At 42.2% G+C, this 19,361-nt stretch overlaps 1 protein-coding gene across 1 annotated transcript in view; it reads right to left on the bottom strand.

Moving 5' to 3' along the window:
* Window positions 1-6,571: 6,571 nt before the first annotated feature.
* The window catches only part of mpdz (multiple PDZ domain crumbs cell polarity complex component), an 80,471-nt gene continuing 67,681 nt past the window's right edge, over window positions 6,572-19,361 (bottom strand). Inside the window, exons 40-47 of the mRNA XM_080792853.1 lie at window positions 19,066-19,213; window positions 18,749-18,835; window positions 18,216-18,312; window positions 16,505-16,668; window positions 14,477-14,581; window positions 12,411-12,505; window positions 12,122-12,245; window positions 6,572-10,633 (exon numbers count right to left, since the gene is read on the bottom strand). Of these exons, the coding sequence (XP_080648979.1) occupies window positions 10,487-10,633; window positions 12,122-12,245; window positions 12,411-12,505; window positions 14,477-14,581; window positions 16,505-16,668; window positions 18,216-18,312; window positions 18,749-18,835; window positions 19,066-19,213 (967 nt within the window). The 3' untranslated portion in view covers window positions 6,572-10,486. The remainder of the gene's footprint in view (window positions 10,634-12,121; window positions 12,246-12,410; window positions 12,506-14,476; window positions 14,582-16,504; window positions 16,669-18,215; window positions 18,313-18,748; window positions 18,836-19,065; window positions 19,214-19,361) is intronic.

Below are 19,361 nucleotides of genomic sequence, written 5' to 3'. Positions count from 1 at the left end.
AACCACTTTATGCCTGCCCATAAATTATACTGTCGCACAATGGTGGCATGACTCAAAATAGATGATCCATATGTACATGCCCACAATGCATTGCGATGCAACGCATCGTGAGCTTGTAGATCTGTCATTTTCACTATTTTAGAAAATATTGTTTTTCTAAATGAATCGTAATCAAGGCAAAAGTTTGAAACAACCGTGATTGTTTTGAAGTGGAATGGCCCATCCTCACAGGTCACTCTTGTCTTGACAAGAGTTTCTCTTGTCAAAGACGTTCTGTTGCCTTCAATAACAGAGTGCTGTTTGAACTGCAAATGTACTTCTGCCTCGCTTGAGGAAATTTAATTATGTTTGCTGGTTGTTGTGTATGCAAGCATGGAAACAGGCTTGGATAGAGAGGGTGACCTGTGCCCTTTTTCCTCTCCACACAAAGAGGGTGAAACGTGATCAACCGGTCTTGCTATCACAACACGATAGATTATTTGAGGCAGAGGTCTGATCAATTCAAAAGATAGCAGACCACAACAATTGACAGTAGTTGACAGTAGCCTACTGTATTTATTTAAGTATAAGTGAAAAAAGGGGATGTAGAAATACTCAAGTTACAAGTAAAAGTCCTGCATGTATTTCAAATTTACAAGCTCACACACATTGTGGGCTTGTAGATTGGATATGTTTAAACAGAGCAGGTATAAAATACTTGGTATATTTATGTTTTTTAAACATGCAAAGTAACTAGTAAAGTATTCAAATAATTGTCATAGAGTAAAAACTATTCCCCGAGTGTAATTGAAAAATGGAAACTCGCATTACAGTAATAGTAACCCAAAATTATACTTAAGTACAGTACTTGAGTAAATGTACTTTAGGCTCATTTCCATCTATGGAAATTGCTGATTTGTTTAGAATTCCTCAGCGATGATCAGGTGCTGCATGTGCAATAGTCTAACCCTGGAAAGGCTTGTTCAACTATCCGTGCCTGCGGTCGGTTCGTTCCATCTGTGCAAACACATTCTTTTTGATGGCTTGACGTGTCAGAGCAAGTCGGAGATGAAGCAGAAGGTCTTTCTGACACTACTGTAGGTTGGAAGTCGTTGCTGTCGGGCAGAAACCTCTTATCTCCACACTCCACAAATCGGTTACTGTCCCTATTTTTCCTTTTTCTTTTCACTATTTTATATTCAGCTATTAGTAGATCTTCGTCCTACACAAACATTAAATTCCCATTGACAATGAATGGAGAATTTACGTCATATGTGTCTGAGCAAATGAGGAGGATGTACGACAGCGGACCCCAAGCGTTTTTGGCCTGGCTTGCACCCCCTGACCTACAGTAGCTGACGCACCCCCCCCCCACCGCTCAGTCTCGTTATATTTGGCCAAAAATGATACATTTTTAAATATGATTACCGGTATGCCAAATAATCACGGAATGTCACTGCACTGAGAGACACACAGTATACTCTCACAGCTGCTCTAATCTCCTTACAAGTGTTTACCGGATTTTGCAGTTTGTGTTAAATAACGCCATAAAAACCGCCATTACCCTTTTCATGTGATGCACCACCTAGAGGTGGTGCGCGTTCGCGTACCACAGGGCTGAACCACTGATGTATACGATAAGAACGCCCCTCACTTCACACAGGTGTGATTCTTAAATTCTACTGGAACACTCGTGTGCACTGTATTTATATCGGCCACATGACGTTGTCATATAGTGCCCTAAAACAAACAAGTCCATAGACATGGCTTGCAAATGATTTACGACGTCATAAGTGCTCTCAACAAAATCCATAGACCTGGCTGGTTCTGTCCAAACTGAAGTTTGGACATACAAGGTTTCAACACGACATGAGACAAAATGCACTGTAAACTAAACTGTCTAGTGTTGCCACAGACACTGACTGTGTCGCAGGACTCGCAGCCCCTGTGGCATCGGGCTCAAGTGAAGACATGCCTTTGACAAGCTGTTTGTATTGTGAGCCAAGCTACTGACAAAAATTAACAGCTTTATTATTATCAATCATTTTAGGTTGAAGGTCAAAAGCTCATACCATGAACTGTAGCGTCTGCATTCTGGGCATGTCATAACAGGCATAACATTTAGCGAAAAATATAGGCAAACATTTGGCAGAAAAGTCTTTAACTGAACAGAAGAAACCATCCATGATTTGAAATTCGTGAACTTCGAGCTGTCAAATTGCAAAATTCCTGAATCAGTACCCCATTATAAAACATTCAATCAATTCAAAACCAATCCCATCACTTGGCACTCGTATTCACAATCACCAGTGATGTGATTGATCATTTCAAAACAGCCTTATGTGCTCCATTTTGGTCAACTGTCAGGCTCTGTTTAGCATTCAGCTCTCCTTCTCTGCCTGCTCAGTGCCTAGCTGTCCCTTTGGTGTTCAACCAATGCAATGAAACCTCCATCAACATCATGCAGTGGACTGCCCTTGCAACTCATGGTGACATGACGTGTGCCACCAGGCATGTTCGCTGAGTCATCATGGCCCCCCTCGCCGGCTGCTACAGTTTCTGTTTGTTTAACCTCTTGAAAGCCAGTGTGTGGTTAGTTAAGACTGAGTCATGGGTGATCCCGGGGCGGCCCCCGGAAACCCTTGAACAAATGTCCGCTGTTTGTTTCTCCGGCCACGTACGTTCGAAAGTTGTGGGGTCAAACACATTAGCTGTGCCAGGGGTATAGACATGTGTGCCATGAGAATATAAAAGTGAACACCATTGTAAGGGTCCATGTTCACGAGGCTGCAGGGACAGCTCTTGTTCATGGGGAAAATGTTCAGCTCAATGTCAATTAGCGGAAATGGCCGATCTACAATCTCACAACGGGTCACCAAATGTTGGCCTATTTCTTCAAAAGGGTGCATTTATACAGCGCCTGTATCAAGGAGTTTTACAATATGCATTACATTCACTCTCACACACACACACACACACACACACACACACACACACACACACACACACACACACACACACACACACACACACACACACACACACACACACACACACACACACACACACACACACACACACAGTTAGTGGTTCACCGTCTTGCTCAAGGACACTTCGACACTAACCCAGGGGGAGCCGGGGATTGAACCAGGCCGCTGATCCACTAGTGGTTACCACCCTGTGGTTAAATCAGCTCACCGCCATTGTCAGCGAAGATGTCACACGATCAGCCCGCGCTTAAGTCAAGCATGACTCGGCCGCAACATCTGATCTCCCATCTAAAGGACGTGCCCAGACAAGCCTAATGTAAACCAGACGCATACTCAACGTGGTCATTCTCAACCAGGAGAGAGAGAGACACTGCTGTGTGTAACCCGCTACCGCACACAGCCTAATTAAAACAGCAGGTGCTCAGAGGGCCTCAGCTGTGTGAGTTTTGGTATGTGGCATGTGGCGTCCCATTCGGAACAGGTGTAGGTGAACAGTAGTGTCACTGACATGGGAAAAACCACGAGGCCAAGTATTCCCCGAGGAATGACATAAAGCTGTTACCACTGTTAGGTCTTGTGCGTCGTCTTTATGCGCACAACTCCCCTATCTGAAAATGTTTTGTGCCAGGGACCCCCAGAAGAGAAGAATTGTGTAAAAAAAAAAAAAAAAAAAACTAGACCACTATGGGGGACTCCAGTCAACCATATATAAAAGGTTAGCCTATAGGGTTTAAGTGGTTATGGAGCAGACTGAATGCGTGGGACTTTCACAGACCATGTGATGGACTGTGAAACAGCTGTACTTGTCAGCATATACTATACTACAGACAGATGGGCAGTCATATCTTATACTACTACAGACAGATGGGCAGTCATATCTTAACAAAGCCTTCACTCACTGTCGCTGCCTTTGCTATATAAAGTCTCAACAGAGGGGCCATTCAGGCAAGAGCAAACCGTGCTGTTCCGCATGCTTTCACTGTGCCAGATATCTTTCTGGTGGTGATATACTTCAGTTTGGTCTGACTCTACACATACTTTAGATCAAGAGCCTTTCCAACAGGTTTTACTGGCTTATTTGCACCCGTTGCCTTTCATCTGTAAATGTGAGCGCTGGAGACAGTCAATGTGATTCATCAGAGGATTTATCTCCCTTCATAAATCTTGACATCCAGATGAGTTAGCATAGATAACAATAATGTACGCAACTCTGCACTGTGCCCCAAGCAAGCCTTTAAAAAGGCCTTTTCCACTGCACCATAGAAGGGTCATGAGAATGCACTGAAAACGGTTTCAGTGGCATTTCCATCCACTATCTGGTTGTAGATGGGCTTAATGTTGTAGTTAGTATTCAAAGATTGGTTTTAGGCCCAGCTGCGTTAGGGAAGCAGTCTGAGAACCAACACTATTTACTACTGCCAGACAGTTGAGGATAGACAACAATACATTTGCAAATCTATTCATAGAAAACTACAGTCATTGTCACCTATAGACACGAAATTGCATATTATCATAATGGTTGATAACAGGGTATTGGTGAAAAAAGCTCACGTTCTCAACAGACAAACGTTTTTGAGTAAAATACAGACATGACACACACACATCACACACACACACACACACACACACACACACACACACACACACACACACACACACACACACACACACACACACACACTCCTGTTGAACTTGTTACGCCAGGGTTCTCAAGAACCAGGCACAACTAACCACAGTTGGAGTGTGCCAACCGGAGAGATAACAGTTTTATGCCATGAAGTTGTCTTTGTATTCTCTGTTGATACTGTTATATAATCTGTTGTGCATGGTTGCAGTACTAAACGGAATTTCGTTGTATGTCTCATACAGTGACAATAAAGATCTTATCGAATCTTATCTCATAAGAAGTGTCTCGCAGACAGACAGTACACCGACACAGGAAGACTGTGGGGGAGTGGGGGACGGACGGGGTTACTATTTGTAAGCAGTGTTTTTGTTCTGACCAGTAATTAGCCGGATAGCAGCCTGGCCTAGTTAGGGACTGGCCTTTCAGGTTGTCAAGTCAGTAGCTCCAGTTGGGAGGCTGGAGCATTATTTAGTATCGACACGTTTTCTATTTGTTTGTTTTGTTCTGAATAAAAGTCCCTGGACATTGTCCAGTGGGGCACTGCAGTTCTCGCCTGTCTGGGTCTGATCATTGTGCCGCCTTCCTCCAACCCCTTCCCCTTGCTTTTTGTTACAACATACACACAAGTCTATATGGTCTCCTTCCTGGGGATACTTTTCTCGTTCCAAAAACCCAGGTTACGAGGGGAGTTGGCAGAAGTTGGCAATGTCCTATAGCTATCAGATGTAGCTGTGTAAATCTGCTGTAAAACTGCTATAGTCTTTTGGGATGTCTTATACTAGTGGTGTCAGGTCTCAATGAAGAGTGGACCCAAATGCAGGACCCAAACTGGATCACATAAACGAAGACTTTAAGACAGTACAACAATAAATGTTACGCAACCTCACAAAGAACACACCCACACAATATCAAACACACAATACTAAACCAACTCAACAGAGTCAGACTACAATAACTCAAACGACACAGTGGAGAACCTGACAGGACAAACATTACGATGAGAAATATAAAAAAGCGCTCCTTGGAGCACAGGTCTCCACCAGGTCAGGAACATGTTGTACTTGTGGGCATACATTGTTTGAGTGATCACAGAAGTAACAGTTAATAGCCAATAGACTTACAGTAGCTGGAACTTGTAGTGTGTAGTAGAGGATTTATTAGCCAGCACTACGAAGTCCTTCTGGTACTTTTAATTCATTAAGGCACGGCAGCCTACTGTGTCTACTGTGACCAACATATGACCCAACAGTAAACAGTAAACAGTACACACACAGTCAATAGTGTAAGATATGAGACTTGGGTGGTTACTGATTAGACTAGAGCAGGTTAGAGCGTTCAGACTGAGATTAGAACTCAGATCTGAATCTCATTTGAAGCCACCTCTGAATGCGATTTGTAAAAATCGTATGGCATGTGACTCGTTTCTGTTCAGACTTCATCAAATAAATCAGATTCCAATCTGGATGTGGCAAAAAGAAATCTGATTTAGGCTGGATTTGGCTGCCAGTCTAGAGCTGGTCCACACGGGTGATGGCATTCTGGGCAAAGAGTCTCATCAAAGCTGCAGGGAGGCAGGAGAGGAGATTGGCATGCTCGCTCAGTGGCAAACTGAGCAAGCTTGTAGATTGTCTATTTATATATTTATTTTTATGTTTTGTTTTTGTGGCTTTCGCCTTTATTTTATATTTGTTTTGATAGAGGGATAGATAGTAGGCTGACAGGAAATGGGGAGAGAGAGATGGGGCCGTTACACGCAGTAATGAAATTGATGGTAATAACGTCATGGGATTGTTCTGGCTGTATTGAGATCCATGCTATTTACTGTACTCAGCTACTGTATATTATGTTCCAGTTGTTGCACACATGTAACATGTTGGAGATGGAGCGTCGCGTGGAGTCAATGACCAGAATAAAGCGCGGTTAACGACACACATTTTAAAAGAACAAAAAAGTGGAACTCGGCAACTTATCAAGTTTGAAGGTCACTTTTATTCAATTCAGTGGGTGAACAAAACACTGTCAGTTGAACAGTACTAAAACCGCATACAGTGATAAGAACGAGGACATTGTTGCCTTTGTTGTTCAAAACCAAAGCGTCCAGTATCAGATCAGGCTGTCGCCTCAGATAGTGTACACAGGGAGAAGGCTCTGTAGCCCAGGGTGAACTTAGGTCTATAACATAAGCCATATAGCAGTGGCTCTCAAGGTGGAGTCCGGGGACCCACCAGGGGTCCCTGGGGGGGAGGGGGATACAGCATAAACATCAGTTTAACCATATGTTATACATAGGCTATTAACCTTGGAAAACAATTGAACAATTTTGAAGTTTTAAACATTTTAACAACACAAATTATATGTCATATGGGGTCCCTGGTACAAAATATGTTCATGTGCGGGTCGAAATACATAATAATTTAGGGGTTCTGGCCATGAAAAAATTTGAAAACCACTGCCATATACAGTAGGATAACTTAATGTGTAGCGAGGAGGAGGGGAAGCAATGTTTCCAATGAGATTTCCCTCTAGTTTTCTGCACAGTTGCATGAATGAAGTCAACACATTAGTTAATAATACTTAAAAAGTAAAGACGGAAATCAAAATACTGTAACATAATAGCTCATGACATCTGCTTTAGCAGCACTATATTTCAGTAAATATCCAGCACACGCTGAGGTGTGTGCTCCAAAACACACTGCTTGGTCTAATAATGACCAAGACGCATCAACTGTTTCACAACATTCCCTTCTAATTTAAACACAACTTCCAAATATCAGTAGGGATGCAACGATACATATCGCCCTATATCGCTATCGGACAATATTTGCCTGGTTGGCTGCCATCGGCATCTGCAAATTTAAGTTAACATTCACCGACAGCAGTAGTCGATATTTATCTGTTGTTACGACACATCAATTCTGAGCTGGCTATGTTGCTGTGTTGGTTACATGTTGCAGCATACCAATCTGCAGACTCAGATAAGATCCATTAGGTTCTTATTATTCTTTTTTTTGTATGTTTTTTTGTATTTAATTTCTTCGTATTACTGGCACAAAAAGGGGAATGAATAACCACCAAAACAAAATTAACTAATATCGGCTATGGGCCAAATTGTTCGGTATCGGTACTGAAATTCCTGATCGGGTGCATCCCTAAGTCCCCCAAGTCATGAAGCCTATTTACGTATTCAGTCTCTTGGCTACCCTGTACTAAAAAAACAACAGTGACTTCACTATCAAAGACAACAAAACAGCAGTTACAGCAGCATCGGCCTTCTGGGGCGAATCAGAGTGGCACACCATATAGAAGATGAATGGTTCTCGTTTCAGCTTACGTAGCCATTAGCTAGATCCTGCCATCTGCCAATTGCCTCAAGAGCATTGCTCTTGATTTTTATGGAAGCCATCCCAAACATTTATCTTAGACGTCACACAAACAAGAAAATAAAAACGTATAAGAGGCTCATATGATGAAACTGAAATATTATCTGTCGTGTACGAGAGCACTCGATCCTAATAACGATCAAAATGATATAGTCCATGTATGTTGGATTCATAGTAGGAAAGGAACCTGCAGTATAAAATACTTTGAGCCACAGTGTCCAGTGAATACTTACTGTAGGTCCAGAGCCATGGAATGTAAGGGGTTCTGTTTTCCAGACTTCTTTTCATAATTATTCACAGTCTATTTGAGACTATAAACAATTTTCAACACCATGTCAAGAGCTATATCAAGAACTAATTCATCATTATGCATATCGTCTTTGTCGGGTAGAAAAACCTAGCATCTCCAAAACCGTTTTCAATGGATCCAAAGTAGTTATTAATTAGTCTTGCTGATAACTTTCATTGTTTAAATTTATAAAACCCACAGGCATTACATCGTCTATTTTCACTATTTCAATTTATTTCTTTGAAATAGTAAAAATAGACAAACTACAAGCTTATATGTCGTCTATTTTCACTACTTTTGTAATGAAAATAGGCAGTGCTGTCACTACGTATACGCACAATACGCACTGCGAGTAGGGCAACACTTCGAGGGGGGCAACAAAAAGTGCCAAGCCGACCGTCATAACAAATTTCTCCGTGGCTCCACCGCGTAATAACGAGCCGCCGTGTGTGCGTCCTCGCAAACGGAACGAAAATAGCCGATCTGAATGAGGAAATGCAGGGCTCTCGTCGGGAGGGTGGGCAGCACAAATATCCTATGAGTAGGGCAACCACATGGTCAGCTACGTCCCTGAAAATAGGGCATTCATTCATGAAGGGAAAGAAACACAGTAACACAGTGAGGTTTGGAGATACAAGGTTTCTGCGCGACGGTGACGACATATCTTTCGTGTCAGCATGCTTTGCAATGACATACTAAGCCCTTTAACGGCATGGCTCTACTTCAGTCTACTTGATATAAATCACAGTGTTCAAAGCTATGACAAAAATATATATATATAAATATCAGTGTATGGTTGTTCAACCTTTCAGTGTGCATATTTCCAGGGATCAGCGTGAGGTCAACGCGAGATCAGCCAATACTGTATTGTATGTACACTAGCAGCACAGCGATTCCCAACCTGTGGACCGAGGCCCACTGGTGGGACGTGAAGATATTGTAAGTGGGCCCCCAAATAATTGGCAAAACACAAAAAAAAAGAAAAGTTTTTTGCTAAACCGTTTCCAACTTGGTGTAAAGCTTTAGGTACGAACATGTTCGTACTTAGCAGATAACGTACATAGAGGGAGGGGGGTTAGGTGAAGAGAAAATGATACTATAACATTAATATTAAAAAGGTTACAATGAGTTTTCAATGTGATGCCGATAATAAAAAAGAACTTAAAAGTATACTACATTAGTGCCACTGAGCCAAGGCGGAACAAAATCGATTGATTGATCACGAAAATAAGAGTGCTCGGAGAATGCACGCCCGCCTGACCAGGGGGGTCAGACAGGTGGGCCGCCAAACGCTTTCAAGTGGGCCCTGATCCAGAGAGGTTGAGAAGCGCTGCTCTAGTGAGTCTAACACCATTAGCCAAGAGTGACTGATTTACACATGAGAGTTGTGATCTCCAGAGTGCTCAAATATGCGTGATGAATGGAGGCGGTGACATGTGATTGTGCGTGCGTTCAAGGGTGGGTGTGTGTTGTGTGTGTGTGTGTGTGTGTGTGTCAGTGGTGGAAAGTAATTAAGTCCATTTACGTACTGTACTGTACTTGAGTAAAATGTTGAGGAATTTGTACTTTACTTGAGTATTTCCAATAGACTCCGCTACATCTCGATTGGTATTGAATTAATACCTGGCAGGGGATGTGTTAAGTATTTCTAGTATACTTAACAGTATTTCTAACTTGAAGCGTTGATACTTCCACCACTGGTGACATGTGAGTGAGTGAAAGTGTGTGTGTGAGACTGTGTGTAGCTGTACATGGTGTTGTCTATGACAGCACAGTGAGCATTACAGTGTGTGTGTAGTGTACATGGTGTTGTCTAGGACAGCACAGTGAGCGTTACAAACTTACAGTGTGTGTGTGTGTGTGTGCACGGTGTCTCTAGGACAGCACAGTGAGTGTTACAGTGTGTGTGTGTGTGTGTGTGTGTGTGTGTGTGCACGGTGTCTCTAGGACAGCACAGTGAGTGTTACAGTGTGTGTGTGTGTGTGTGTGTGTGTGTGCACGGTGTCTCTAGGACAGCACAGTGAGTATTACAGTGTGTGTGTGTGTGTGCGCACGGTGTCTCTAGGACAGCACAGTGAGTGTGTGTGTGTGTGTGTGTGAGTGTACGGTGTCTCTAGGACAGCACAGTGAGTGTGTGTGTGTGTGTGTGTGTGTGTAAGGTGTCTCTAGGACAGCACAGTGAGTGTTACAGTGTGTGTGTGTGTGTGTGTGTACGGTGTCTCTAGGACAGCACAGTGAGTGTCACAGTTCCTTTGGTTCTCTTCAGGATGCCCACGGCCTCCTCGTGGGTCACTCCCTCCAGGGTCTGCCCGTTCACCGCCATGATCTGATCCCCCCGCTTCAGACGACCGTCCTCCGCAGCCGCACCCTGCACACACACACACACACACACACACACACACACACACACACACACACACACACACACACACACACACACACACACACACACACACACACACACACACACACACACACACACACTTGTAAGAGTTTACCTCCATTAGAGTAAACACAACAACATCATTATGAGACGCCCCTACAACGCATTTCCCCCCAGATCACAAACTGCTTCTGCTTTCATCGTATTAGCGAAGCCTTTCAGCTTCATTTAGATTGATAGACAGAGGGAGAGAGAGAGAGAGAGAGAGATTGATAGACAGAGAGAGAGAGAGAGAGAGAGAGAGGGGGCACAGCCAGGTGAACAGGGAGGATACGGTATCACAGGAATGCAGATGGAATCTTGAGCGGAGACACAGCGGAGAGAGAGAAGAAGAACCTGCTTACACTGAGCCCAGACGCATGGCGCCTTCCTAGAGAGCAGTGGTGGAATGTATGTAACTAAGTACATTTATTCAGGTGCTGTACTTCACCCATTTGGACCTGATACTAGATTCTACAAATGTCTTCTAAATCATGATAGTTTTCAGAAACACTTATGTTTCTATATCAGTTGTTCTCAAACTATTTCATGTCAAGGAGCCCCAGAATTATTATATGTAATTGGCCCGCCGACCCCCACCTGAAAATATGAAAAGCAACGTTTTTTTAAAACATATGTTTATTGATTTTTCTTTACAACATAGTATTTTCAAAGCAATTATTCCCATATATTTTCAGAAGCAAAGATTTGAGTTAAAAACGCTCTCTCTGAAGGAATAAATATTCAAAGATTTGCGCCACATTTTCACGATTTAAAAGAAATAGCAGACCTACAAGCTCGTAGCGCGGCACCAGGTCAATAGATAAAGTTTAAAATAATGGTTAAAAAAACGAATTTTGAGATATTTTTACTTTTACTTCTACTACATCTCAGAAGCAAATATTGTACTTTTACTCCACTACAATTATCATTTGAAAACTTTAGTTAATACTAGCTACTTTGTAGATTTTGATTATTATTACTAAACATACATTAACCACTTCAGAACTACTGTATATACAATTCAGCCATTTGAAAATAGCAGACCTACATGTTCACAATGTGTCACATAGCTTGAAGTTCTTCTATTTTCTAAAGATTTTCTTAAACATTTGAAAACGTGATATGAGACATTCTGCATATTTTGCCAATATTTTTGTACCTTTAACATTTCGAATTTCGAGAGCGGTGGGTACTTGTACGTGTTTTTTTTGGCAGCAAATTTAGATTTTAGTTTTTCGTCTCTTGAATAGTTTTATGAAAGACTAGCCTAAAACCTGCAGAACATTCTGAGAAACTCACAGAATTGGATCTTCTGTTGACTCTGTACGAGTCAGACGAATCAAAACCTCAAAACAACTATTTGTGACCACTTTAGGTGGTCAGCTCATAATGATGATGAAATAAAGTGAAAGAATAAAGCCATTCTCTCACCTTTCCGAAAACGGTTTTCACATAGATGGGGAGGTCTCCATGGGGGCTGCCGTACCCTCCCACGATACTAAAGCCAAGTCCGTCTGGTCCTCGGTCCAGAGTAATGGTCTTGTACTGAGGAGGGCTGGGGGATGGACAGACAGACAGACAGACAGACAGACAGACATTAAAGGTATAATGGTCTTATACTGAAGAGGTCTGGGGTACAGACAGACAGATAGACGTTAGAGTGATAACCTGGTATTTTATGTCACAGAGAGATGGTGAGGAAATAATAAGCCGCACATACCCGAGGTCATCTTGGAAGATACAGGTTGGAGTGAGGCCTGCACCCAGGTGCTCCTGAGAGGGACCTGTGACTGAGGTGTCACCCCCTGCCACCACCTACAAACACACATGATGCTTTAGTTCAGTGGTTACAAAATATTTCGGTTCGGCATGTCAAGGACCCCCACATATGGCACTGTAACTGTATATATTAAGTCATAGACGCCCCTTTTGAAAAGATGAATGGACTAGGGACCAGGGACTCCCCATAACAGTTGTTTTCAAACTTAGACATTTTAAGGACCACCCCCCCCCCCCCTTCCCCAACCTCTCTGGGACCCCAATCTACACTGCAAATGACCCACAAGAGTCCATTTTGTTCCTAATCATCAATAATTTAGCTGGGGACCTCCTGGATCCCTCTCGCCTCTAAGGACCCCTTTGGGTTTATTGGTGCAATACTCTGTTACAATCGTTGCAGGCCTTGATGTATTGTCCAGATAAACCTCATTGCTTTACAAAGTGCTTAAGGATTGTGCACTGTGTGCCGTGTGGATGATTTACTCGTGCCTTTGTGCTAAAAGAGAGAGAGAGAGAGCAGATAGACCAGTTTTATGGGGTGTCAGTGTCGAGTGCTGGAAGCCTTTGACTGACTGAATGCACTGATAAATGAAAGATAACCTAACTCCTTCACATGATAATATGTGTCATTGTTCCTCTGATGATTGTGTTAACTTACAATGTGCCCCCCCCCCAACCCCCGGTACAATGTGCCCCTCCCCCACCCCACCCCCTCTCTCATTTCCCCCTCTCTATCTAAGCGTGATCTACTTTGTTACACTGGTGTCGCCTGCGGTGAATAGCAGATATACAATCTGTAGATCTACTGTTTACTGAGCACACGACACCGGCACGCAACTAAGCATACAGTAAATAAGGCTATGTTGTTAATGTTTACGTAAAGACATTTTAATTTAAAAAGAAAGAAGCAGAAATGTAAACTAATTTGCCTGTAATGACATGCCCAAAATAGGGACAGCAGGCGGTTAAAATATATATTTTGTAGGGCACAGAATATACTGGATAAAAATAAAAGATTATAGGAATTCACTACTTTCTTGTATTGTAATTGTATATTGCAATAACTATGTGTGGCCTCGGCACACCGTTTAGGGAATGTGTAAAGTATACATGTGGGAGAGCGCAGACGACACATGTCTGTTGTTATCTGTAACGTCAAGGCTGCCTCTTTTCACCTGACACCCCGAGGACTTTCACCAGGATGACGTAATGCCAGCGGAGGACGGTAGAGGCGTGATTTCAGAAGCCAGAAATAATGGGCTGGCAAAAAATAAGTTACAATAGCAGCCCCATTTATACACATTGTGAGCTTATAGTTCGGCTATTTTCATTACTTATTATTGATTAAAGTCTTTTGAAATTGTTCATTTATGGAAAATGTATATACCGGTAACTACATATAAAAAAGAAGGGATATTTAGTTGTGACGTACGGAAATGATTCTGTGAACTCACACATGGGCCCCGGCCCGCTGTTTGGGGAAACAGTGCCCTATAGACTCCAGCTCTAACCTGCCGTTGGCCATCCTGTTCATGTGAATTCACAAATATTCCCCACAGGGGGAACACATTGGTGAACCCACTTGAACAGGATGGCCAACGCCAGGCTAATCCTGTGCCACCCGAGCGCCCAATCTGTGTTTACTCACTTGTTTTCCTTGGCTTTTGACCCAGACTTGCTTCCGAGAGTCAATATGTTAACGTATTTTATCCTTTTCTTGTGTTTTTTTTTTGGTTAACCTTTTTATTGTTTTAATCTGTCTTATTTTAGCTTTTACATTTTTTGTGTACACAGCACTTCGGTTCAACGCTGTTGTGCACAATGAACCCATTCAAACCGGGGAAGCAGTTTTTATTAGATTATTTTTCCTGAAGTTTGAGAACTACTGATTTAGAAGGCATTTGACGAATCGGCCTCAGACTCTAATTGGGTTAAATGGATCGGATCGGAGTGTGCGCGTGTGCGTGTGTGCGTGCGTGATAATGGGTGTCGGTGGGACAGACAGACCTGCAGCTCTATGCTACCGGTGGCGTTCTTCAGCAGGTTGACGGCCTGCGTGTGGCTCATGGCGTCGGTTGGAGTTCCACAGATGCTCACAATGCGGTCACCTATCTGGAGAGACCAAGACACAACAACAGCACTTCAGTGCACATGCTTCACATGCTTCATAAACCTGCAGCAGCACACCGGGATGAATACGGCCTTTTATACTGACAAAGGGAAACGAGTACCCAGCCCCACATGTGAAACAGAAGTAGCCTACTTGGATTGGGATTATCTTCTGTAAAAGATGGACAAATAATATAATACTAATTATAAACTCACTGCAAAGTCACTGAATTCATAATGGCGCCAATTATCTTTTCTATATTTCAAATTCACAGTATTTTCGAATTATTTTGACTGCCCTGAAGCCCACACAAACATGCAAATTAGGAACCGTTGCTCACACACTATCGCTTAATTATTTTATCTCCAACAGACTCCGTGTACTACCACATAACAGAAATAATTCTGCAGTACATCAGGATGGCTACAATGGCTGCCACTAAACAGCCGACGTCATAAAGTCATTGCATTATACAGAAGCTAGGCCGTGCCAGTATTCAACTAGGCTATCTCAGTTGACGCTCTTGTTTGCTCGTGAAAAGATAAAGCAGCATGAATATATACAATTCAACAGTGTTGTGTGTGTGCTGAGTTCATTTCAGTGAGGGCTTCTATTCTGTTAGGTTTTATGTTGTGGGTGACACAGTGGGAGATTTATTGTTCCAAATGGCTATGGCCATTGTCCTCCTCCAGTCTGTCTCAAACAGAGTTGCAATTGTCACTTTATCATGTCCATTCACTGAATCACTGCAGGCTGGAGGTCACGGCTAAAAGCTGTGGTCTCTTGACCTATGAGAGGGCTTGTAGATCTCTCAATGAGTAAAGCGAGTGGGAATAGTTGTACATTCTGATTCAGATTAAATCCCACAATGGCATTATTTGCATATTAAGTTTAAATTCTTTATTCTGTTCGTACTCCAAAAGAATAATCTTGAGAGGGGAAATTACGTTATGTCTGAACTTTGAAGTAGAGGTCTTCAAGGGGGCAAAAATGAATCACGAGGTCCGATTGGATGTGATATGTTTGTAGTTCCCTCGTTCATGCACTGCATGACCGAGGAACTGAGAAACGAGAGACGGCAGACGGGTTGGGTATTAACCACTTCAACTCTTCAGACTGGACCTTGGAGTTGACTCTGTACTGAACTTGGAAATCTGCTACTTTTGGCTAATGTCCCCCCCTAGAGTAGGATTCTCGGGTTCAAGTGGTTAGATTGACCCCACAAACCTCACCGAAGAAGGAATCCATCTTTGTGCACCTTTCCTTTGGCTGTAACCTGTAACTCAACTCATCTTTTTAAGGTTTTACATTTTGAAATGAAATTCCCTAAAAAGGACACTTTTAGCTAAAACTAAAAAGAAGCAAACATATCAGATCTTTAGCTACTGAAGATACGTACGGCATGGATTTCTATACAGAGGAGTAGGACAAATTATTTCGATGCAAAATGCTGCGTTCAAGTTCAGGAGAGTTTGTAAAAAGGCAATTCTCCTGAATGCTGCCTTTGGGTATGGCATGGAAAGTAAAGGGGGGCATTTGCGGTTAGTTAGTGGTCTGAAAAGGGCAGGTTTGTTTTTACAGACAGGTAAACCCTTTGATTGTCTATGTGTGCACGTTCCTCCTGAAGCACGTAGTGTTGTTTTTAGTGCTAGTCTAGTTTTAGTTGACTAAATAGTTTAGTCGACTAAATCTACAGTTGATTTAGTCGGGGAAAAAATTGTTTTAGTGGATCCCTTGTCGACTAGTCCCTTCCTAACATTTTAGTCTAGTTTTTATTTGTTGACGAAATTGTCAATATATTTAGTCTTAGTTTTAGTCATCATAGCTTAGTTTTTATTTCGTTTTCGTCAGTGGAAAAAGGTAGTTGATGAAAATCTTTCGTCTTAGTTTTAGTCGAGTAAAACAACACTGGACTACACACGTACCTTGAGCTGCTGGGTGTGGGCGGCCAGGCCAGTGGGGTTCATCATGGCGATGAAGATGGGCACGTCGCCCAGAGGACTGCCCACTCCGCCTGCTATGCTGATGCCCAGAGAGTCCGCGGGGCCTTTAGTGAACTCCACCGCCCTGACGTCCTGCTGCTCCAGAGCTGCGTGTGGTGAAGAGAACACAAGAAAAACATCAGGACGTCTCCCTTCCTAGATGCTATCTGGTGGGGATACGATGTGTTATAATTCTGGTTATTCTTTTGTTTTTCTGCCTTTATTGATAGTGTGAATCAAATGAAGATTGACAGGTAAGAGGGAGAGAGAGAAGGGTCGTCATGAACGAGACTCGAACACGTGACGCTGTCAGGCCAAAGCCTATATGTGGCATGCGCCTGGACCACTTGGCCAGCGGGCACCCCCATGATAGGCTATAGGGCTGGGCAGTTAACTGAAAATATATTGAAACCAAGAACAGGCTTAATCTTGGTCATGTTGGTCAATAGAATATTCGAGAAACATACTTTTGGTAGTATCTTTTACATTAATATCAACAAATTTGTTTAGCTTTTCTTTTTTTATATATATATATATATATAATCCATTAGTCTGATTAATCACTTAAGGCGAGACACCCCAGGTGAATAGGGAAAAAAAGTTAAATAATAGCTATCACAATGAAACTTCTCCAGTTGATTACTTATATTAAAACTAAGATTTTTTGTATTACAAGTTTTCTGAAATTATATGTTTAAATATGCAAATTAGGCATTATATGCGCTAATTTGCATACATTTCGGGACGATAAATCTGAAGATCGGATAAAGCCAGGTTCAAAATTATCATTTCATTTTGTTGACACATTAGAGACAAAGAAAATTACACATGGGATTTTTGATATCTCTAATTATCACTCCACAAATCAGAAAATAGTGTCAACAGGCATAAAAAACCCAATTTTCGGCATTTTTTTGGTATAAAATGTGATGTAAATCAGGCTGTGAATGATATATCAACAAATCCATGTGTAAATGTCTGCGGAATATAGTTATGAATAAGACTGGAAAGTTTGGTGTATGTGAGTTCAACTGAAGTGGAGATTCTTTGTCCCAAGTATGAGGAAAACTCATTTTGAGAAAACGGCCTTTAAAGATTTGTATTGTAAAATTCCAAAACGTTTTATTTGAAGCCACTATTTTGAGACAAAATATCTCATCCAAACCTTTGCAACAACATATAATGGCATATATCATTGGAAAGGTCTGGACCTCAAGCTGACTGTGGTCTGATCCAAATATGGTCACTTCCTTTGTACCAACAACCAATCATGAAAATAGAGATGGTGGCTTTTCACCCCGAAAAACGAGCTGTCATTGGCTAAAATAAACTATCCAACTAAACATCTAAATCTGTATTTTGAATGTGTATTTTGCTTTAGTTTGAAAGAAAACATGTTTAGGAAGCAAAATAGCAAAAAAAAAAAAAAAAAGAAAAATCATGATTTCACCTGGGGTGTCTCACCTTAACTTCGTTGGAAAAAAAATACATAGTTGATCTACAAGCTTACATTGATTTGAAGTCATCACCCAGCCTTGTGCGGTGCCTTTTAATGGGGCTCTATGGCTTATCTTGACTTAGATGAATGAATGAATTAGGAATGACAGCAGTAATGGTCTGTTCGCATGGCGCTAGACACAATAAAAATGCTTACATTCCTGACTTCTGCTTCGCTTGTCAAGATCACCTTGAAAGCCGCCGGATTCAGAGCGTGAATGAGGGCCCACCTTACCGCTGCCCGACTCACTCATCTGAGGAAAGACAGAAAGTCAGCGTCTATATTTGTAAGAACTGTGACACATCAGCAGGGCCTTGCTGAAAAAGCGCATTCCTGCTAAACAAACCTACCCTTGGCAAATAACGGTTAAACAAACAAACAAATGAAAAATAAATAATAATCAGCAAGCTGTGCCACATTGTCTATCGTGAAAACGTGAATAACAAAGGAATCCAAAATGGATAAAAAGTGAGTGCTGCCTGGTATCCCTTTCTATATAGACTATTTCTACCAACCGGGCACTCGATATTATACTGTGAACTACTCATTTGAGTTCTTGTTTCTCCTCTCTTCAAGGGGCAAGTATAGAGCCCTGGAGGGCCCCGGTCAACAAACTGTAGGGTTTTAACCCAGTGGTAAAATGGAAGACAGGTGTGAGATATACAGTAGTATGGAATACGGACGGTTACCTGACTGCACTGGGATGTTCTTCTCTCGGAGTGAAAGGGTCCAGCTTTGAACCTGCCCAACTCCATGTGGATAGGCCCCACACAGCACTGGAACAACACACACATTTTCACACACGTTTCATACATGTGTCAGTAAGTATTGAATCAAATTATAGTTTGAATTGAATAAGACAAAATTGTCAATATATTTAATCTCAGTTTTAGTTGTCATAGCTTCCTTTTTAATTTAGTTTCCATTTAGTTTTCGTCAGTGAAAAAAGGTAAGTCGTCTTAGTTTTAGTCGACAAAAACAACACTGCGGTGGAGGTACTGTATACCTTGAGAATGGCTGCCACGGCCTCCTGAGTGGCCGCGCTGACGTCCTCTCCGTTGACGGACAGGATCTGGTCTCCCTGCATCAGTCTGCCATCGCTGTCCACCAGGCCCCCCTTCACGATGTCTGACACGAACACTCCTGTGTCATTCCTGCGTTGGTGGGGGAAAAAAGTACTAACGTTTATTATTTAACCCATTCTAGGCGGGAGCCCCTTTTGGTGTTTTAAGGATTATGTTATGCTTTAGCTATTGAAAAATCTGCAGCAGATCTACAAGCTCGTGGCGCGGCTGCTAAGTG

This window comes from Protomyctophum bolini (genome assembly GCF_963924005.1).
Source record: "Protomyctophum bolini genome assembly, chromosome: 20".
Taxonomy (NCBI): Eukaryota; Metazoa; Chordata; class Actinopteri; order Myctophiformes; family Myctophidae; genus Protomyctophum; species Protomyctophum bolini.
Note: the sequence above shows the minus strand (reverse complement) of the source record. Positions and strands in the feature narration are given on the sequence as shown.